The sequence below is a fragment of the Callorhinus ursinus genome, unplaced genomic scaffold, assembly GCF_003265705.2.
Source record: "Callorhinus ursinus isolate GAN/ISIS: 27379988/994484 unplaced genomic scaffold, GSC_fseal_2.0 scaffold7, whole genome shotgun sequence".
NCBI classification, from domain to species: Eukaryota; Metazoa; Chordata; class Mammalia; order Carnivora; family Otariidae; genus Callorhinus; species Callorhinus ursinus.
This window is the reverse complement of record NW_027397069.1, coordinates 49,056,156-49,077,023: the sequence shown is the minus strand read 5'-3', so window position 1 is coordinate 49,077,023 and position 20,868 is coordinate 49,056,156. Positions and strand designations below refer to the sequence as shown.

Below are 20,868 nucleotides of genomic sequence, written 5' to 3'. Positions count from 1 at the left end.
TTTACCACTGACTTTGTGTAGAATTGCTGGTACACAGTGAAAATAAATGGATAAATGGATCCTTTAGATTTTTATTGTTAAATTTCGAACACTTGCCCCCACTTATTTCCTGCCCTAAGGCAGATAGCTCTTGGGATTTGGCCCCTGATATCCCACCACAGACTGCAGACATAGGCCCCCAGTTCTGCATCTCAGTGCTTCCCCGTGTTCCCCAGCCTCTTAGTCACTGGTGAAGTCTTCTATTTATCACTCCTTCTTCCCTTTGGAAATTTTGCAAGACTTACAAATCTGTGGACTTTTTCCCCTTTTTCTACAGCGGGGGAAATCCCAGCGTTATGGGCCAGCCCCTGGGAGCCTGGAAACACCCCTGATCTCTGGGGTTATGTACTTCCTCTCCTCTAGAGAATCCACAGCCTGTGCCCGCCCTCCACCCGTGCCTTGTGAGATCTTGCTCAGATGTTGGCATACTGTGTGTGTCCTTCTGTCAGACCCTTACTCATACATTCAGAGAAAGGAATCTTTGCCAGAGCACACTGCCCTGGGTGGATGGCCCGGGTGCCTCATGCCTCAGGGTCTCAGACACCCCCTTGAAGACCCAACCCCCCAAGCCCTTGAAAACGCTCGCTTTCCCATCAGTCTCTCAGAACTGGCTCAGGCTCCCAGGATACTGATAGTCATGACCCCAGTTCATGGTCTTGACCTCTGAGAGGGCAAGCCCAGTCAAGCCTGTGCTTGGGCTGTTTGGCTCTGGCCGACATTAGGATCTTAAAAGCAGTGTCGGGGAATAGGGCCACACTCTAGGCATCTCTTGGCTGTAAATGAAGCCCGATCCCATCACCAGCATGAGATTGCCTTTCTGCCTAGCAATGAGAATGGCATTTAAAATTCAATATCAGAAAAGATATTGACGAGATTAAGGGCCTGAAGGAATTGATTTATGAGGAAAGACCCAAGGAATTAAATATGTATAGCCTGGTGTAATAGGATATTAGGCTCAGAGCACAATTTCATTTCTATGATCCAGTGTTCCTGTTATCAGTCATCTGAACGGTGGAGCTCTTTCCTAGAGAAGTTTCTCCCCCAGGGGTCACTGTGCTGGAGGCAGAAAGGGAGGCACCACGATTGATAAAACAGGCCACAGGCTTGGTTACCCTCGTACCTTGCCATAAATCGAAGCACAGTTTCATTCCCAGGTGGAAGCCGATGACATTTTAAACCAGAATAGATCTTGAGTCGTCTTACCACCTTGTGTGACAAGAAAATTCAGGCTAGTTCAATTCCATCTTTTTTTTTTCCCCAAGGAGAAAAGTGAAAGTTGTTGCTACCAGGTGGTAAGTGACTGTCCTTCCCCTGAGCCAGCTTTCTCTCCTCTGTCAGGAATAGGGTGAGATGTGTTTGCCTTCAGGCACAGCCTTGTTCTTATTGTTATGATCATAGGCACTTGATTTTCCGCATCTCAAACTTCCCCTAACAATCAGGGATTGGCTCAGGATTCACAGTGATAGATAGAGGCAGGCACAGGTGACTTCATCAGCAGGACTAATGGCTAACATTCCTAAGTGGTTCTGAAATCAGTGAGAACCAAAACAGGATTGAGAGGGGGGAGGGTGTGGGGAGTACTGGGGTTGGGAGAAGCAGTAAGCTGTGTTTGGGGAGCAGGATCTCGCCAAGGGAGAAAAGATTAATGGATGCATCCTGTCTCCTTACCGCAGGACAAGGTGACAAGGGTCTGGCAGAGCTGGCCAGAGGTGGGCTTCAGATTGCAGGCTAAAATAGCCAGAGAAATCAGATTGGAGACCAGGTGCACAGATGGGGTGATGCTGGAGGCTCGCAGGTGTTGCCATGTAGCCTAGGTATTAAAACACCTGCTGGGATCAGTTGATCCAGAGACAGTCACATCCACCACAGCCTTTGGAAGGCCCTGGACCTCATTTCCTTAGGAGATACTTTACTGGCCTCAAAGGCATAGCCCACTGAGTAGGGCATCTAATTTATAGCAAAGTTATGGAAATGGAATAACATTTATTAAAGCTGAATCAAAAGAGCAAAAACACATTTAGATTTAAATTGATGACCCTCTGTGGGTTCAAATATTTCCAGACTTTTATGCATGAATATTCAGTGGCTTGTTTCTAATAGATAGAATGAATTCTGATTCAAAATGGATCCCCTGAGCCGATATTCTCCTAATGTCTAAACTGATCCCCCAAAATCTCCTAGGGAAACTCTACTAGTTGTAGCCATTATTAGAGTATCTTGTGCTGTCCTCAAATCAGTCTGCTATTTATGGGTCCTCTCAATTTTATGCTAACCCTCACCTCCATCCCCCAGCCGCGCACCAATTCTGCCAGAGATTCCTATTACCACAGTTCTCTGAGTGTCAGCTCATCAAGGGATGTTGCTGGGATACTTTACATATAGAGTATCTACTCTGTTGTCTGTGACTTTTAGGGAATCTAACCTTACCTAATCTGCTAGCTATCGCAAAACTTCACCTTGATAGCAAAATTATAAAATTTAAGGAAAAAAGACAAGGACGGGAGTTGCAGTTTTTAAAGCGAAGTTAAATGCATCACAGGGTTCACAGAAGTATACACAAAAGCATGTCTCTACCAGCCTCGCTTTTAAGTGGAAACGGTGAATGCCTAGGTAGAAGTTGTTGCTTAGGAGGATTTCGAGTTTGGCATGCCCTGATTTCCATTTTCAACTGACAGTGCGGTGTGTGGTGTGTCAGGGTGGGAACCACGGTCTGAAGCAGGAAAATTGAGACGTGCGAGTGGTAGGTCTCTCCCAGACAGTGTGGCCTTGGATACATGACTTAACCTTTGTGTGCCCATGATTCACCCATCTGTAGAAATGGAAATGTGACCTCACTTATTCCGGGGCTCCAAATAACATTTGTAATGCTCTTTGAATTTGTCAGAGAGAAAGACCCATTACACACTGAAGTCTGCATCCCCAAAGAACATTACAAATGATCCTATTAAATCAGTGGCCTGAAAATACCAAGATGTGTCAGGTACGGCATTTATTTACCTGTTATTGTCTGCCAGAGTGTTCGCTCTTGATTGGCATATGGATAATTGTCTAAGTGGAACACACTCAATTGTAACCACCAAAAAATGTAATAGTGCATCTGTTTAATGTCATACTCTCCAGTGTTAAATTAAAATTATGCTGCAGTCAGCCAATCCAACCGAGAGACTCTTCTGATTAAGTTCTAGCTGCCTGTGAACTTCTGTAATTGAGGTATTTTAGTACTTAAACATTCAAACTAGAAAGAAGATGATACAGTCTCATACATTTCAAGTGAAGAAGAACCAGAAAGGCTGACTTAAATTATCTAGTGGCAGATTAGCTCGTTGTTTTTACAGGACATCTAGTCAAATGAAGAATAGCAGTTTTGACTCACCACCGTTTTGCATATGTAAATATTAGATTCACGAGTTTATGCTTTGTAAACAAAAGAAAACATTAATTTGGAAGAATCTGGAAAACAGTCTAGCAGGTGTTGATTTTATTTTTCCTCTAGTGGTGTTTTTTTTTTGTTTTTTTTTGATGGAACACAGGGGAGAAATTACAGAATTACACATTCAATGAGTAGATTGCCTTAGCCTTTTAAGAAATAATCCCCATTAGATTAAGGAGGAGATCTGGGACTGCCGGAGTCATGAATGAAAATGTCTTCCATGGAACTGCTATTCTTTTCAGAAAGCTCCATATGTCTCCCTATGTGTCCCCCATGTGTCCCGATGTCTACAACAATGAATCGCCCAGTGACAGAGCCTCAGGTAGTTTTTGTTATTGTAGTTGTTTTGGCTTTTGTCTATGTGTGTGTATTTTTTGTTGTTGTTTTTTTCTACTAGATCTTGGCTTAATCCCATAGAAGTGGGTAAACCAGAGCAAGCATTTATTCCTTTCTTTACTCATTCATTCATACAGCACCTACTATGTGTTAGGGATGCCCTACTTATTGACCCTACCATTGGTGGATATAGTCTAGTCAGGGAGATACCTATGAAAGGTAGTATTGCATATTAAGTGCTTTGGGAGCATAGAAGTTAGGACAATTAACTTTGCTTGGGTGACTGAGGGAGGGAGGTCTTTATTGCAGAAGAACCCAAGGATGCCGCATGTGGTTGTGCAGGTGCTGCCATAGACAAAGGCACCAGGCCGAATGGGCAAGTGGGAATTAAATCGAGCCCCCGCTTCACTGCTTAACTGTGTGCCCTTGTGAGGAGTCATGGCTCCCTATTGGATGTGGCTGTTTTCTATTGTATAAAGTCATCATATGGGTGGTGCTCATCTGAAAGCATTCTTTAAGTGGAAGAATGAATAGGAATCTGCCAGGCAGAATTCTGGGTAGTGAGCTTGGCACGGAGTCAGGAAAGGACCTGGCACATCCAGGGAAGGATGAGATCATTGGTTTGGATTTTATCTAGTAGAGGTTGGGGAACCAAAAGTATATTTAAATTATTATTAAGGTATAGTTGACACACAGTGTTCCATTAGTTTCAGGTGTACCATTTTTTGGTGTTGACTTGTGTAAGTTCTTCATATATTTTGGATACAAACCCCTTATTAGCTATATCACTTGCAAATGTCTTCTCCCATCCAGTAGGTTGCCTTTTTGTTTTGTTGATGGTTTTCTTCACTGTGCAGAAGCTTTCTATGTTGGTACAGTCCCAATAGATTATTTTTGCTTTTGTTTCTCTTGACTGAGGAGACAAATCTAGGAAAATGTTGCTATGGCCAATGTCAGAGAAATTCCTGCCTACCTTTTCTTCTAGGAGTTTTATGGTTTCAGGTCTCACATTTCGGTCTTTAATTCACTTTGAATTTATTTTTGTGTATGGTCTAAGAAAATGATAGTTTCATTCTTTTGCATATAGCTGTCCAGTTTTCCCAGCACTATTTACTGAAGATACTGTCTTTTCCCCAGTGTATAGTCTTGCCTCCTTTGTTGTAGATTAATTGACCATTTATGCATGGGTTTATTTCTGGGCTCTCTGTTCTGTTCCATTGATCTGTATGTCTATTTTTGGTACCATGCTGTTTTGATTACGATGGCTTTGTAGTGGGTCTTGAAATCTGGGGTTCTGATACCTCCAGCTTTGTTATTCTTTCTCAAGATAGCTATGGCTCTTTGGGGTCTTTTGTAGTTCCATACGAATTTTAGTATCATTGTTCTAGTTCTGTGAAAAATGCTGAACCAGTAATATTTTTTAAGTAAGGGAGCACTTGAATTTTTCGATGGTCGGTTCTCTCAGGAGTGTAGGGTGAATGACTAGGGGAACAAGCAAACCCAGAGGGGAGGAAAGGGTTGCCTTAACTATGACGGTGAGGATGGAGGGAGAAAAGGCAGAGGAATGGGCAGAGAGGTTACAGAGGGGTGGACTTTAAGCTTTTAACTCTGGATTCCGGGGGAGCAGACTCAGGGAAGGGAGGTATCGTAGGCAGAGCTTGAAGCACTGAAAGTTAAGGGTCTAGTGGGTAGCAGGAATGAGGCAGAGACTGTAAAGTCACGCTTGTAAAGCGTAAGCACGTGGGATGTGCCCTTGAAGCCATGAGAGTGAACAGATCCCCTGGAGAAGGCATAGAGCAGGAAGAAAAGAACCTGGCAAACTGGCCGGCCAGGAGAAAAGCATCGGTGAGTGAGGACAGTGTGAGTAGGGCACTCTGGATGGAAGTCACGCTGGAGTAGAATGCGATTTAAATGAGCATTCATGGAAGCAGTGGTTTCCATCCCAGTCGCACATTAGAATTATCTATTAAGGTGGTTGTTGCTGTTTTCTTTTAAGGTATCATTGCCTAGATGTTCTGAGTTAATTGGTCTTCTTGAGGGCCCAGGAATCAGTATTGTTTTGAAAAGTTCCCCATATTTGGGGGGCATGGGTGGCTCAGCAGGTTAAACATCTGATTCTTGGTTTCCGCTCAGGTCATGATCTCAGGGTCGTGAGATCGAATCCCGCGTGGGGCTCAGCGGCGAGTCTGCTTAAGATTCTCTGCCCCTCCCCCTGCTAGGGCTCTCTCTCTCTCTCTCTATCTCTAAAATAAATAAATAAATAAATAAATAAATAAATAAATAAATAAATAAATAAAATCTTCAAAAAAGATTCCCATATTTAAGACCACTACCCTTGAATAGTCTTTTAAGAAGTGTAAATAAACCTCAGCAGCTAGCAAGCATATGATGTGATATTTAAAATCACAAGGAGTTAGAGAAGTACAAAAAGGTTTAATGAAGAATCTCTATATTATTAGACATATGAGAACTCTGACAAATATTAGAAAGCTGGGTGGGTAACACTAAGTGTTAGTGCAGCTGTGGGGCACAGGGAGGGACTCTTGTACACCCCGGTGGGTGGGCAGGTTTGGCAACTTAACATCTTAGGCACACCCTCCGGAGCAGCGGATCCGCCGCTGGATATGGATCCCAGGGAGATCCTCCTGCGGGTCCATAAGGTAACGTGCACTAGCATGTTCCACTGCAACCTTGGATAGGGTGAGAACCACAGGTTATCTGAGTGGCTTTCTCTGGGAGAGTGGATCAGGTATAATTGGGTGGACATACTCCATAGGATATTACGCAGCCCTCGGAAGCAACAGGTTAGATATGTACATATTCACATGGATGGGTCTTTAAAAAATAGTGCTTAGTATAAAAACATAAATAACAAGAAATATGACAAAATCACAAAAAAGGCATCCTCAGAAAACAGTATATATTTTAGAAAAACACACTCCAAGAAAAAAGATAGAAACCCTTGGGAGTAGTTGCCTACGTAGGAGAAGGAAGTGGGGATGACAGAGAAGACATTTTATTTTAAAAAGTGTGATTCCACAGAGATGAAAAGTACAGCATAAGGAATATAGTCAGTAATATCATAACAACACCGTATCATGACAGATGGTGATCACACTTACTGTGGTGAGCATGGAGCAAGGCATATAATTGTCACATCACTATGTTGTGCACCTGAAACTAATATACCATCCTGTGTCAACTATACTTAAATAAGTTTTTAAAAAATAAAAAGTAAAATAAGTACAATTAAAAATAATAAAAAGTGTGATTCCCAGGAAGAATGGAATGGGACAGAAGCCTCGGTGAGAAATGAGGTCCAGGGAGGGAGTGTGTGTGTGTGTGTGTGTGTGTGTGTGTGTGTGTTTCAATAGAATAAAGCGGTGTTGTCAATGTGTGGATGAAATGACAGATTCCAATAGAATTCTCACTTCCCCTCTTATTTATTCAGTGCCGGCAATAACAACATTACTCAAGCAGCATATGCTCCTTACAGACATACCAGAAAATTACCTAAAGATCCTTAACCCACTCACCCATAGAAAGTATCCATATCCTTGTCTATGAACGTGTTGCAAAATTCAGTGAGACCTTTTTGTAACCTGCCGTTTCCGTGGGGGACACAGTGTACTGTGTGCTTCCTCCGTGCGCAGAGATGTTTGTGGTTTTCCCCGGCTGCTTGGAGTCCCGCTGTACAGATGGCCGTCACTGACCGAGCCAACCCCCTTCTGCTGGACACTAGCTGTAGCTGAATCCTGTGGCCCCGAGTGCTACAGTGAACGGACATAAGCGACCTACCTTTGAAGACGATTTCCTGCCCTTCGTTTGGCTCCTGTTTAAAGGAGGCTTAAGGACTGGATTTGAAACTTGTCTGATATGTAAAAATTCCCCGGGCATCATCGAAGTCCAAGCACCAGCCCCGCCCCCCCCGCCCCCCCCCCCCCCGCCCCCCCCCCCCCCCCCCCCCGCCGCCCCCCCCCCCCGGGGGGAGCAGTTCCGGGGGCCAGTCATGAATGAGAGCAAAGGAGTAGAGTCCCTCCCCACACTTCGGAAGCAGTCATTTTAGGTACTTGTCACAGTGCCAAAGTACAATATGGGCTCTCTGGTTTCTGTACTTTAATCAATGATGCGCAATTAAATCACATAGGGTGCTAAGGGAGCTGGTGCAGGATGTGTGTATCACCTCACATGGGAGTCTCACGTGCGCAGGTGGTGAAACCGGAGGCCCAGAGTTTAGGAAACCGCGAGGAAATCACTGTTTATGCTGGGTTGCGGGGGAGGGGACCAAAGTAGGTTCCTACATGTCTATCCAGTGCCAAAGGAGGGAACAGAAGAAGCAAGCCCCTTCTCTGAGTGCTGCCTACTCCCCATATCCCCCCAAACGAGGTTTTAAATATTTAACTTAATCCTTCCAGTTGGTGGGTTTAAGCGTCAGCAATCCAGCACCAGGGTTTACTCCGGCCTTGGTATTAAGAGCGGCCAGGCTGCTGTGCGGCGGGCCCAGAGAAGCAGGCCTGATGCTGGAGACCACTACCTCCGTGGCAGGAATGCGCTAACACTTTGCCCCTTGCGCAGCGCTAGTTAAGTGCGGCAGCGGAAGGGAGGCTCTTCTGTCTGTTCACACTAGCCCTGTGTTGTTGAGAATCTTCGGAGTCGATATAGCCGTTTCTGCGGCCCGTTGCGAAGCCTCTCGAATGCATGGCCCAGCCTGTGTGTATATTAACATAAAACCCCGGTGCAGAGAACTCGTGCCAGGCAGCACAGTGCTTGCAGCAGACAAGGGGTAAGCCCCAGCATGAGTTGATGGGGCCAGGGAAGCTCAAGGCAAGGCTTACAAAAATCCCTTCAGGGGCCCTGCTTAAAAACAGCAGTGTAGGCCATAGCTTAGTGTTTTGACGGCTTATATCAGCAGTTTTCTCGGCTGATATATTGATTGCAGTTTGGACTTCAGTCCTGCTGATCTAATAAAACATCACCATCATAACAGAGAAAGGAAAAGGGTCTTTTGCAGTCCCAGCCACTTGGTCAAGTAGCTCTGCAGGGCTACTGCTGGAAGGCCAGCCCTCCTGTCTGACGTCAAATGAAGTGACTTTGGGCAACCTGACGAATCACATCCAGTTTTTTTTTTATTATGTAATTTCTTCATCTATCAAAACCTGTTGTCTGTCAACACTATTCCACATATTTTTACAAATACACCTTTATTCCAAGGACTTTGAGGGTGGCTTCACAGATCCTTAGCACAAACTTGTTTTATTGTGCAGCAGGGTCCCGACAACCTAATAATGTGTTAGAACCTGTGATTTTGGGGCGCCTGGGTGGCTCAGTCGGTTAAGTGTCTGCCTTCAGCCCAGGTCATGATCCCGGAGTCCTGGGATCGAGTCCTGCATTGGGCTCCTTGCTCAGTGGGGAGCCTGCTTCTTCCTCTCCCTCTGTTCTCTCTCCCCCCTCTCTTAAGCAAATAAATAAAATATTAAAAAAAAACCCTGCAATATTGTTACACTAAGTCATGGGGGTGGGGGCACAAAAGTTAACTGAATTAATTAAGCTTTAAGACATGCAAAGCTATTGGATTAAGCTATTAAGACATGCAAAAATCTTCTCATGCATTGGAATGTTACAGTCACCTGGCCTTCCAGCCTACTTATCTCAAATGTTCTTACGTTGACAGCAATTGCTGACCATCCAGGAAGAGTTAAACAACAAAAAGTCAGAACTGGAACAAGCAAAGGAAGAACAGTCACACACGCAGGCATTACTTAAAGTCCTCCAGGAACAGGTAAGCTGAGGCAGCAGCTCCGATTCGGGCACCATTTCCATCCCGGACACATACACCCCTTCTGCCCGACAGGCGCCCAGCTGTTTCTGCAGTCCGTCTGCTGTCTGATCCACCCGTGCCCCGTCACAACTTTGCGGCAGCACTACTACGTGGAATTCGTAAGCTTTCTCCCTCCTTCCCTGATGGGGACCACCCAAGCCCTCCAGTGACATGTGAAAGTTTACTCCAAAAGACAAATGAATTTTTAATAGTATTTATTTTAATAATAAAATAAAGTTTTAAAGTATCGGAGATGCGGATGTGTGTCAAAGCAAGCAGCTAGTTTCCCCTTAAGTGTAACAGCGAGGAACATGCATTTAGCATCACCTGCGGCACTCAGGCAGACAAATGAAGAGGAATGACTGATTCATAGGGACGTTAAAAAAAAAAAAAGAAAAATCATCCCCGTGCATCAGGGCACTTATCTAATAACCACAGTGAGCAACAAACCTTTTCTATGAAGTTTGTAAATCTGACCATTTCATCCCGGCTTTCTTTGATACTGAAGTGTGGCCAGACATTGATAAGTGGATTTGGAAGTATTGTCTTACAACAGCGTAAGATGGATTGCTCAGCAGCAGGGGGAAATCTGAGTGAAATCTGAGCCCAGTATCTACACGGGAGAGCTCTTGAAATGCTTTCCTATTTCTGGCCTTCCCATGCTGCCAATGATGGAATGAATGGTAATTGGGAGGAGGGAAAAAAAATCACACAGAGTAACCCCAACCTTTTGGGGTAATCAAATTTAGCTTGTTTTACATTTTTTTTCACCCACAGTGGCTTATGCGAAGGTTATTTGTACCATATAAATAACATCAAAAATGATATTGCTGAAAATATGTCATCGGGAGAATATAGCCAGCTGTGACTCAGTCACTTTACAAGCGGTTTTTAGATCTTTGTGGCTTAGGAGCAGGAAAATACAGTTTTCGTTCCTTTCCCCTGAAAGTATTAGGTGACTTGTGAGTGAAAAGTGGTGATGTTGGATACTTCATAAGCTTTGGAGGAAAATGCTTTTTGAGACTGGTGATTATGTGATTAGGACAGATTGAGTAATGTAGACTGAGGCCGAATCTGTATGATTTTGGGTGACGTACGATTGGACGAAAACTACTGACTGAATTCGCAGTGGCCGGCTAGCTAGGAGCCCCTAAACTCACTGGGCTTTCCTCCTGTGCGTGACTGAAAGACTTCCAGAAGAGTAGCGCTGATTTGGTCCAAATTTGCTCCTGATCAGCCAGAACTCTGAGCTTTGCTGTTCTGTGCTCTCCCTCCTTCCTCCCCAACCCCCGCCATTCCCCCCTCTCCTCGATTTGCTCGGATGGGGAGGGGTGGATTTCTCCTTTTTCCAGATGACTCAGATCTTTTCTGTACATTGTCTTTTTAGACATGATGCTATTGCACACTACAGGATAGTGAAAACTTAGCTTTTATATTCACTGGAAAACCCAAAAGTTCAGTTGACTCGCCTTATTGCAGTCTGGCACCCAACCCACAATACCTCTGAGCTCTGCCTGTATTTTGATTTGAGGTCTAAGCCCCCATCACAAAAAGAGATTCTGAGGTTTGCAGAAAGCACCGGAATCTTCTTGTTAGGGCCTGCATTTTTAGAGAGGAGAAAGTGCACACACAGGCTGTAGTGCAACATTGCACTCCATCTCCATTACTTAAAAAAAAAATGGGGAACGTGAAGAAGATCCAGAACAACTAAAATCACTAAAGAGCTAGAAAATACGACTGGGAAGGAATCGTTTTTAGATCTGCTGTGCTCATTTAAATGGGATAGCTCTTTTCAAGCAAAGACATCAAAAGTACGTCTGTCTGAGAAGGCCGGTGACACACGGCAAGCAAATGCATTTGGGTGCTATTGCCGCCCCCAGGCTGTTTTCCCGGGAGCCCCTAGCCGGGTGCCCCTGTCCTCCTTGCAGTTGGGAGCACACAGTGGACTCGTTCCTTCCATCTCCTTGCAGGCGGCCACCCGCACACAGACATACACTTGAAAACGCACCTCTATCCCTCTGTGAGCATTGTCCCGTGAGGCTTTCTTTGGACTTATGTAGAGTAACTACATATCTAAACACTTTTTCGGTGCCTGCATAGACAGGGCCTAAACAAGTAGCATCACTCCTGGAAAGTATGACTGCATGCGCCTAGAGCCTTGCTATCATTCACACACACACACACACACACACACACGCACGCACGCACGCACGCAGTGGAAAAGAGACACCTTTTTCTGAAGACCCGGTACTTTGCTATTCAAAATGATGCCATTTGATGAGAATCCTAAAAGAAAGAACAGGTCATGAGGCCAGACACTTACCATCATTAGGCCCTGCCCCATCCCCATCAGGGGAGGCAGGATTATTCCCTAGACTCCCCAGAATGTTCCCAGCCTTCCTTGTTTGCTAGGATGCAGCTTCTCTCGGTCGCTTCAGGCCCCACTGGCTCCTGCCCTTCACCTCTTTTCCAAAGGTGGCAGCCTCCGACATCTGGAGCTTCTTCACAAGCCCAGGTATCATCAGCCAGGACACTCCTCCGCTCCATCTGGAGGAGAGGAGCAGCCAGAGGAGAGGACAGGCAGAGAGGCCAGTGAGGGCAAAGCAGCGGCCAGCCTGCAGGTGCAGGAGGGAGCAGTGGCCTGCCGTGGCTCTGGCAGAAGAGGGCAGGGGAGCAAACAGGACTGGTGGGCAGGGAGTACGAGGAGAGCCCACGGGAGTGTTCCAAGACAGGAGGACGTGGAGTAGCGGGATGGAATCTTTTTACTAGGGAGGAGAGCAGTGAGCTTGTCTGTGTCGGTAAACTTGTAAAGGTGGAACTGGCTTTCACGACATGATCCTTTACTTCCATGGCAAGATAGCAAGGCCTTCCCCGTTGTGTCAGGGAAGCAGAGCAGAGAGGGTTGGTGAGGAGAAATGTGAGGAACACCTGCAAGTGGAAACCTTCCGCTAGGAACACAGAGAGGGTTTTAGGTCCTTCTGTGCCCTCTGATAATGGCTGGTCTTGCTATCATTGTGGGGCTCGTTCGCTTTTCATGTCTGTAACACATTGTATTGTTGTGTGCAGAAACATCAGTGAGGGGGCCCTGAAAACCAGTGGGCAGAATTCTTGTTTCTCAAGCGGGAGCCATGTGGAAATGAGCCAAAGAGCCTCTGGTCCATAGTCAGCTGCCCCAGCCTCAGTTTCTCCTTGTTACCCCTCCTTTGGCAAAGCCCCTTTCATGGCATGGAGAGCATGTGGCTTTCTTGCTGAGAATTGGACATTGTCTTAAGAAAAAAAAAAAAAGAAAAGAAAAGAAGAAGCTTTCATTTTAGTATGTACAAATAACCAGCAAGAACCAGTAAGTATTCTGGATCAGACACATTGTCAGTATAGCCACATTTATTTTCTTCTTTTCTTTCCAACTTTAAGCATTTATTTCCTGCCCTGAATACTTTATCTTCGGCATAAAAAAAGATGATGACAAAGATGCTGCTTCCTGAGCACTAATAAGCCAGGAAGAAATACTGGTGAGCCGCTGCAAGGTCTGCTCACCCTTTGCCCTTGCTCTCTGCTTCCAAATGTCTGCTTCAAGCCGGGCGAGGATAAAATGCCAATTAAAGGTTTCCAGAAATCTCCTGATAAGTGATCTCTCCTAAGCCTTCTGAGAGAAAGTAAATAGAGGACTGTTTTCAAATGTTCACTGTTAAAAATCTCATTTGAGAAATAGCTTTTCTTCTGATGCCTCAGTGACCAAGGAAATGTTTCCCCAATTCTTCCTTTACAAAAAGAAAATCATCTTTTTTTTCTTAGGCCTCCAGAAACAATGCCAGTCATTCAAATATGTTCTCAAGGAAGACATGTCGAGTAGCACTGCGGCATGTTAGAACAACCGGAAATACATCATTCACAAGTAATCGTTTCTATAACATCATTTAGCTGGTGGCAACTTGCAAACACTGCAGGGTTGAAATTAATAGCAATACAACTAGGAAATGAAATCATTTGTTATTCTTAAGAACCAATTTTATACATTTTATGCCTATGGAACTGCTTTCTAATCTCATTATTTAAAAAATAATGATCAAGACCCATTTATTTTTTGCCATCCATCAAGTTTTATAAAATATTGGTCTCAAACTGGTTTCAATAAGACTCATTAGAATTATGTGCTCCATCTGTTTTTTTTTCCTCGCAAGTTTTATAAAGTGTGACCTCAAGATAAATCAGAGTTAACAGGATGATATATACTTAACAGATACGCTTGCTTATTCATTTGGGATTTTTGATTTGTTTTTGTTTTTTCTTTTGCAGTTAAAAGGTACCAAGGAAATGGTCGAGACCAATGGCCACAGCCATGAGGACACAAATGTAGGTACCACTAACCTGATATTTGCTCTTGTTTCTTGATGTTGGTTGAATGCCCACAGGTATGTGGCACTTTATTTATAACACCGAGGAAGTCAGAAGCCCTGCCTCTCAGTGGCTTATTAAGATTACTATGAATGGTTTGGCAATAAAATATGGTAGACAGGCACTGCTGTTATTAGCTGAGATTACCGAACGTCAGTTTCAAGGTACTTGAGCCAATCTGTATTGTTAAAATTCTCATCTTAGCGAATTTCTTTGAGCCCTTTATATTTTCAAAGCTATACACTAATGATGGGTTGGGAGGACAAATGGAATGAGACCAAACAAGGTAATAAGTTGTATATTGCATGTATATTTATTAAGTTTGCTTGTCACTGAAGATGGTAATGAAATGATTGTTATGCTGGAGAGGTTTCAGAGCAAACCCCTTCTCTCAGAAAAGCCCTTGAAAGCATTGCCTCTCTTGTTTCTGACCCAGTAGCGTGGTGCATCCATCTTCTTGACACAAGATCCCAGTTAGCACCCCGACTTCCTATCTCAGTGTTCCTTGCGTATCCAGTTGCCCAACCTTAGTCAAGTACTCTCTTTGCCTTGGAAGGTCCTTAGTCCCAGGTGAAATATTATGCCATGCAGATCATTGTCTCTCCCTGTGTTTGATGGTTTTGCTTTTGTCTTTTTGAAAATCTCTCTGATAATCTATATGTGTTTGGTTATCCCCATCACAGAAAATGCTTACTAAGCAGTTCTTTTCATATAACACAGAATCAGACATGGTAATGAATGCCTGATTAAGCTAGAGCTGGGAGAAATTATATACTTCATGTTCACTCTTGTTTTAATTATATACTGCAGAAAGCCTGACATAGAAAGTACCAAAAAATCCCTCTTAATAACTACTGTTCCTACCAAACATATATTTAATGTCTGACGTTTATTGAGAACCTACTGTGTACATGGACCTCTGCTAAATGCTGGCAGTGGGGGTGGTTACAAAGAAACATAAGACTTGCCGTCTGCCCTCAAAGAACTTATAACTGAGGGGCGCCTGGGTGGCTCAGTCGTTAAGTGTCTGCCTTCGGCTCAGGTCATGATCCCAGGGTCCTGGGATCGAGCCCCGCATCGGGCTCCCTGATCAGCGGGAGGCCTGCTTCTCCCTCCCTCACTCCCCCTGCTTGTGTTCCCTCTCTCACTGTGTCTCTCTCTGTCAAATAAAAAAAAAAAGAAAAGAACTTAAAACTGAGTCGAGGAATAAGGGGACACTTGGGTGATATACAAGATGTGATACGTGTACAGGAAGGTGAGGCAGCTGTGACGTGATGTAGTTTGAAATCTGGACTTTGCAGCTTATTACCCGTGTCAGCTGGGGACAGGTGAGCCCTTCTGAGCTTCATATTCCTGTTTGTAAAACAGATGGCAAAGCCACCCTCAGAAATGTGTCACGATGTTGTAATGAGCGAAGGCATGGGAAAACCTTAAGGTGGTATTACTATGGTTTCTTTCTGGTGGATAATTAAGAATGGCTTTCCGGGGGGCACCTGGGTGGCTGTCTTTTTAAACGTCTGCCTTCAGCTCAGGTCATGATCCCAGGGTCCTGTGATTGAGCCTGACATCGGGCTCCCTGCTCAGCTGGGAGTCTGCTTCTCTATCTCCTTCTGCCCCTCCCAACTGCTTGTGCACGTGAGCGCTCTCTCTCTCTCTCTGTGTGCATCAAATAAATAAATAAAATCTTAAAAAAAAAATGGCTTCCCAGAGCTGTGAGATTTGGGTTGGCTCTGAAGAATGGAGAGGACTGAGAAAGTAGAAAAGGAGAGGAGGACGCCATTCATACAGAGCTCTCCACAGGCAATATTTCTACCTAAGTAGTTTCTCTTCCCACTTGAATATTTCATAAGCCCCATCCTTACCCTAGAGCTTTTTTCCAGGGTCCTGTCCTCCAGTGACACACTGCTGCCACATTCTCAACCAGAACCTTCACATTCTCTCCCCTCAGTCAGTCCCTCTGTGCCTTCCGTCAAATCCAGCAAGCCAGCCAAAATGGCAGTATGCCTTAGTTTCCTGGTCTGTAAATGGGGATGGAGTTACCTGCCTTTCTTTCCATAAGGCTGATGGTGAGAAGCAAATGAGAGAATGGACATGGAATTACTTTGTAACTGACGTTCTGAGCAGGATTTAGTTATGATTATGAGCTCATCTGTTGGTTAAATTAAATTGACGATACTTGTGAAGATAAGCCTACAACAATATCTAGTCCCTAGGCTCTCATTTTGAGAAACATCAAAAGCCATTCATTATTAAATGAAAAAAGTGGAAGATCATCTTTGAGTTCTTTTGTCCTTCCTAAAGGAAAGTTTTTAGCTTTAAAAAACTCCTCTCTGGAATGCAGGATGTGGGCTTTGTAATCAGCAGAAGAAATGACTGTTGGGAGATGGGGTTCAGGCCAAGTAGGAGGGAGGAGCAGCACCGTAACCAGAGGTGGGTGAGATACTTGTGGAAGATCGAGCCCAGCCACACTTGCTGGTCACCACTGGTGGCCACTGCCTCACCGGCCCGAAGGTGAGGGTAGTCATCATAATCACTGCCTGTTCGTTCAGAGGTTTCCCAGTAGGTGGGCTCTTCACTTGTCTTTCTCTGTTTTGTCTGTAGTGTTGTCTCCCTTGGGCAGTTTCCCTACTACCTTCACTGGGGTGATGTGAATGAAAAGAAACAAAAATTAGTTTTTTTGGCCACATATGAGAAGCACTTGTGCAATATCTTGTGGAGATATTTTTAAATGTCTGCAATGAAGTCTGTGTCTCATCTAAAGTTTCTATCAGCTCTGCAGTGGTAGAAGAAATCAAGGCTTTCAAACCAGACTGAGAGGTTTTGAGTCCATTTTGACCCCCAAATAGCCATGTGACCAGGGCAAGTTATTCAACCTTTCTGAACTTTACCTTCTCCATCCATAATTGTGCTCAGGGAAACCATGTACATAAACACTTGGCTCAGACTACGTACTCAACATACCAGTTCCCTCTCTCTACTTAACAACATAAATAGTATTTAATGTGGAAGGCGGGATTTTGACAGGATGAATTTTAATGCAGATCATGAGGTTTAAAGCCTCTGACCCAGAGGTTACTGACAAAGACATACAGATTTTTTTTCACTATAATTATTCACATGGGCAGAAATTTTATATATTATTTATTAATAACAATTATATAGGACTGGTCCTGGCTTAGCTGGATATTCTTGTGACAGTTGACAAGTGCTTTTTAAAAACAATACATTTTATTGTAAAGGAAGTAGTTTGTAAGGAACTGGAAAATTACAGAAAAAAAAATACAGAGGTAAAAAAAAAGCACTTAGTATCTCATTACTCAGAGATAACCACCATTAATGTTTTATTTTCCTCCTTTCCAGTCATGTGCATATATATGACCAGAGGGAAAAACCCATAAATAAATATTATCATATTGTTTTCAGTTTTGTACCTTTTTGATTTCTCATATCATAAATATTTTCTTGTCACCAAATGTTCCTCAAAGACGTGATTCTTAATGACTGCATAATGTAGATACACAATAACTGAACCACAGACCTATGTGTTAGGCATTTAACTTCCCATTTTTTTACTCTTATAAATAATGCTGTAATTAACATGCCCGTAAATCTTGTTCTGCATCTTTTATATTTGTTTCTGGGGGATACCGTATATTAATAGCTGTGTCATCAAGTCTGGCAGGGAGCGTCAGATTTACAGAATTGTTTAGCATTTAGAATGTGGTGTGGCAGATGCCCACTTATGGTATCCATTAGTAGTCCTGAAGGGACCCATAAAAAATATGTCTAGTCTTGAAATTTACTAACTCTGTTGCCTTAGTCCCAAGAGTTGTCAGGCTGATGGGATGTTAACCACACCTAGATTTGGTGTGCTACTATTATTTTTCTCCTCTTTTTACATTTTATTGAGCAACCAGTCTCTGACCAACACCACCTGAGGTCCCCAAACTGAAGCGCCATACAAAATCTACCCTTATCCCCTATCACAAGATCGGCAAGCTCATGCACATGAGAAAAGTTTTCTGAGGTCTGATTTAAAACCATCAGAGCCAGAAACTGAGATCACCTGCAAAGGTTTTTTGATTTAATTAATTTTTGATTAATTAATTTTTGATTTAAATAGGTTTTTCCTTCTGTTTGGAACTGGATACATTAATGACAGCTGGGCAGTCCAACCTTCTAAGTGCAGCCGAGTTTAACACTAGCCTTGATCATAGTTCATTTAGAGATTTCAGTTATGCCAGACCCAATTTCCTTTCTTAAAATGCAAACTATGAATTTTATTTTTGTCTCTGAGCTATCTCCTAATCCCCAGAACTGCTAAACAACTAGCCTGGCCCCTGGTAATTATGCATAACAGATACCCAAATCTAAAAAAAAAAAAAAGATCATCTGTGCTCATCTTGCATCTCTTTTTTATGACCTTCCTCCGAGAGCTATCCCCCCACCTGTGATCCTTACATGTGAATGTTTGGTGAGAACGTGGAGGGGAAGGGAGAGGATGCGAGAAATGTAGGAAGTTGGAGGAATCAAGTAAAGTGGCAGCTGAAGCCTGCAGTATATAAACAGTTTGGTCTAAAAGTTTTCCACGAATTTCCACTGCTCCTGCGCTGTGTGTGCTATACTAAAGCCGTGACACCACATCTTCTGGTTGCCCAGTTCAGGCCCACATACTGGGGTCAGAGGAATCATTTGTAACCTGTAAAGAGACTTAATTCATGTAAAGAGAAGTTTCCCACTGTCAAGTACAACACCCTTCCCACCCAACAATAAAACAAAAACATAAAAGAGAAAAGACTTTTCAGTTTTTCACGCTGCCTCTGTAAGAAAGTAAATCCTCAGAGTTGTCTTTAAATCTGTCGGAGTAAAGATGTTAGGAGTGTAGAGAAGAGATACTGTGTGAAGAACATTCTTCAAGTTTAGCACCCCGCAGCGGAAAGCCACTCTTAACCATGTGTTTTAATGATGTCTATGGCAGAACTTCTGCAAGAGCTGGGTCCTTTGCCCAGTTTCAGAACGTGGCTTTCATCCTTGAGGCTGGCGAGCAGGAGAGGTAAAAATATACACTGATGTGGTAAACAAGGCAGGAAAGAAAAAAGAAAAGCCCCATGGGAAAATGGGCCCGTACTCTCAAACGGCAAAGATAACTGGGCTCCATCCTTTCCTCCCATAACAACTTGCCACCTGCTCTTGGGGGCCTTGCCAACCTGGAAATGGAGGGGAGCAGACAAGGAAAGGACTCGCTCTTCCCAAACCTCATCCCACAGGCTCTATGAGGGCAACATGAGCCTCTGACCTGGCGAGCACGCGCCTAGCGGGACTGGGGAGTGAGACTACAGACGTCACAGTTCCTCCAGCCCTGGGAATCTCTCTTCTCACCATGTCCAGCCACCCTCAGCCTTACGGAGTTTCCACTTTGTCCTGCCATCCTCTTTTCACTCTGTTAATCAAGTAGTCATTGAGGGAGGCAGCAGCAGAGTGTAGGGGTTTGGATCAGGTCTGGGCACCAAGTGGCCTGGCCTCAATCCTGGCTCTGCCCCTCACTGTCCAGGAGACCTTGAATGATAACTACCCCCTTGCACCAACATTTTTTTCATTTCTAAAATGAAGGTAATCACACCTGCTTCACAGGGTTATTGTGAGCATGGCTTAGTGGCGTGGACACCATTGGTACCTGTTAGGTATTGTTATTACCCCGGCCTTCCACAGGCCAGAGGCTGTGCCAGGTTCTGGAGATCCATCGGTGAGTCATGTCAACGTGGTTCTAGCCCAGGTGGAGCTGACCTCCTATCACGCGCCCCACCCTTACCAAAACTTGCTTGTCCTCTGTGTCGTTCTAGCAGGCCTCACTCTCCACCATCAAGTTAGCATCACAGTGGGCATCACAGACTTGGTAAGGTAACTTACTTGCACGTTTCCAGTAACTCTCTGGAGATGAGCCCTTTATTGGAAGGATTGGCTCGATGGAGAAGAGATTCTGACAGGAATGGGATGTGATACATAGATATATAAGGAGCTTTAGGACCCTTGAGAAGCTCAACTAGAAAACTAGTGGCCACTTTGTCTTTCTTCAGGGAGAGATGGACCCACATATGTAGGTGCCTGAGGTCACCCTTGCTCGGTAGATGTTTAAAAATCAAGAAGGTGGACTTGTCGTGGAAAATTTCCTTTACCCTGTAATATGTGACTCTCCTCATATACTAAATGCTGACATCCAGAACTTGGTCTTCTCCTCAAATTACAGCTCCGGCAGCATCATTGCTTTTCTCCTGCTGGTGCCCCCTTCCCCATCCTTTACCCCTCCTACCCACACCCCCAGCAGCCTTACCATGTTTTCTGCTGTGAATTAACGACATGTCCTGCTATTACCATGAAATCCATAATTCTGTCTAAAAACAACCCCAAACACATCCCAACCCTGCACTCTCGAAAGGGACCAATGCCTGGAAGAGGCCCTGTACCACTTTCTGGCTCACACAGAGCCCCAACTCCTGCCATCAAAAACAGGCTGAGGCTGGCTTCATGGTCGATGCTTTTGTTTCCAGTAAACACATGAGAAGTTGTCTTAGAAAGCTCCTCACTCCCAACCGACAGTGTATTTCCCCAGCTGGAGCTGGGGGCTACGGGTCTGTCCTTTTTGTCAGGATAGGAGTCAACTCGGTAGTAGCTGCTTAATGGATTTGGAGCAGGTAACGGGATAAGCACATGTCTAATAAAGCTGACGGGTTGGGTTTAGAGAAGTGGAAATGCCTTCTTTCCAACCAGAACAGGTTAGAGAAGAACAGGCAAAAGGGACCTAAATTTCAGCTCTATGTAAAATAGCCTGACATGGACATGGCTGCCTAGATAGCTG

The 20,868-nt window shown here is 44.2% G+C and overlaps 1 protein-coding gene across 1 annotated transcript in view; it reads left to right on the top strand.

Annotated features, from left to right (window-relative positions):
- The window catches only part of ENOX1 (ecto-NOX disulfide-thiol exchanger 1), a 554,859-nt gene that overhangs the window by 468,271 nt on the left and 65,720 nt on the right, over positions 1-20,868 (top strand). The window contains exons 14-15 of the mRNA XM_073894310.1: positions 9,477-9,584; positions 13,917-13,973. Coding sequence (XP_073750411.1) covers positions 9,477-9,584; positions 13,917-13,973 — 165 coding nt within the window. The remainder of the gene's footprint in view (positions 1-9,476; positions 9,585-13,916; positions 13,974-20,868) is intronic.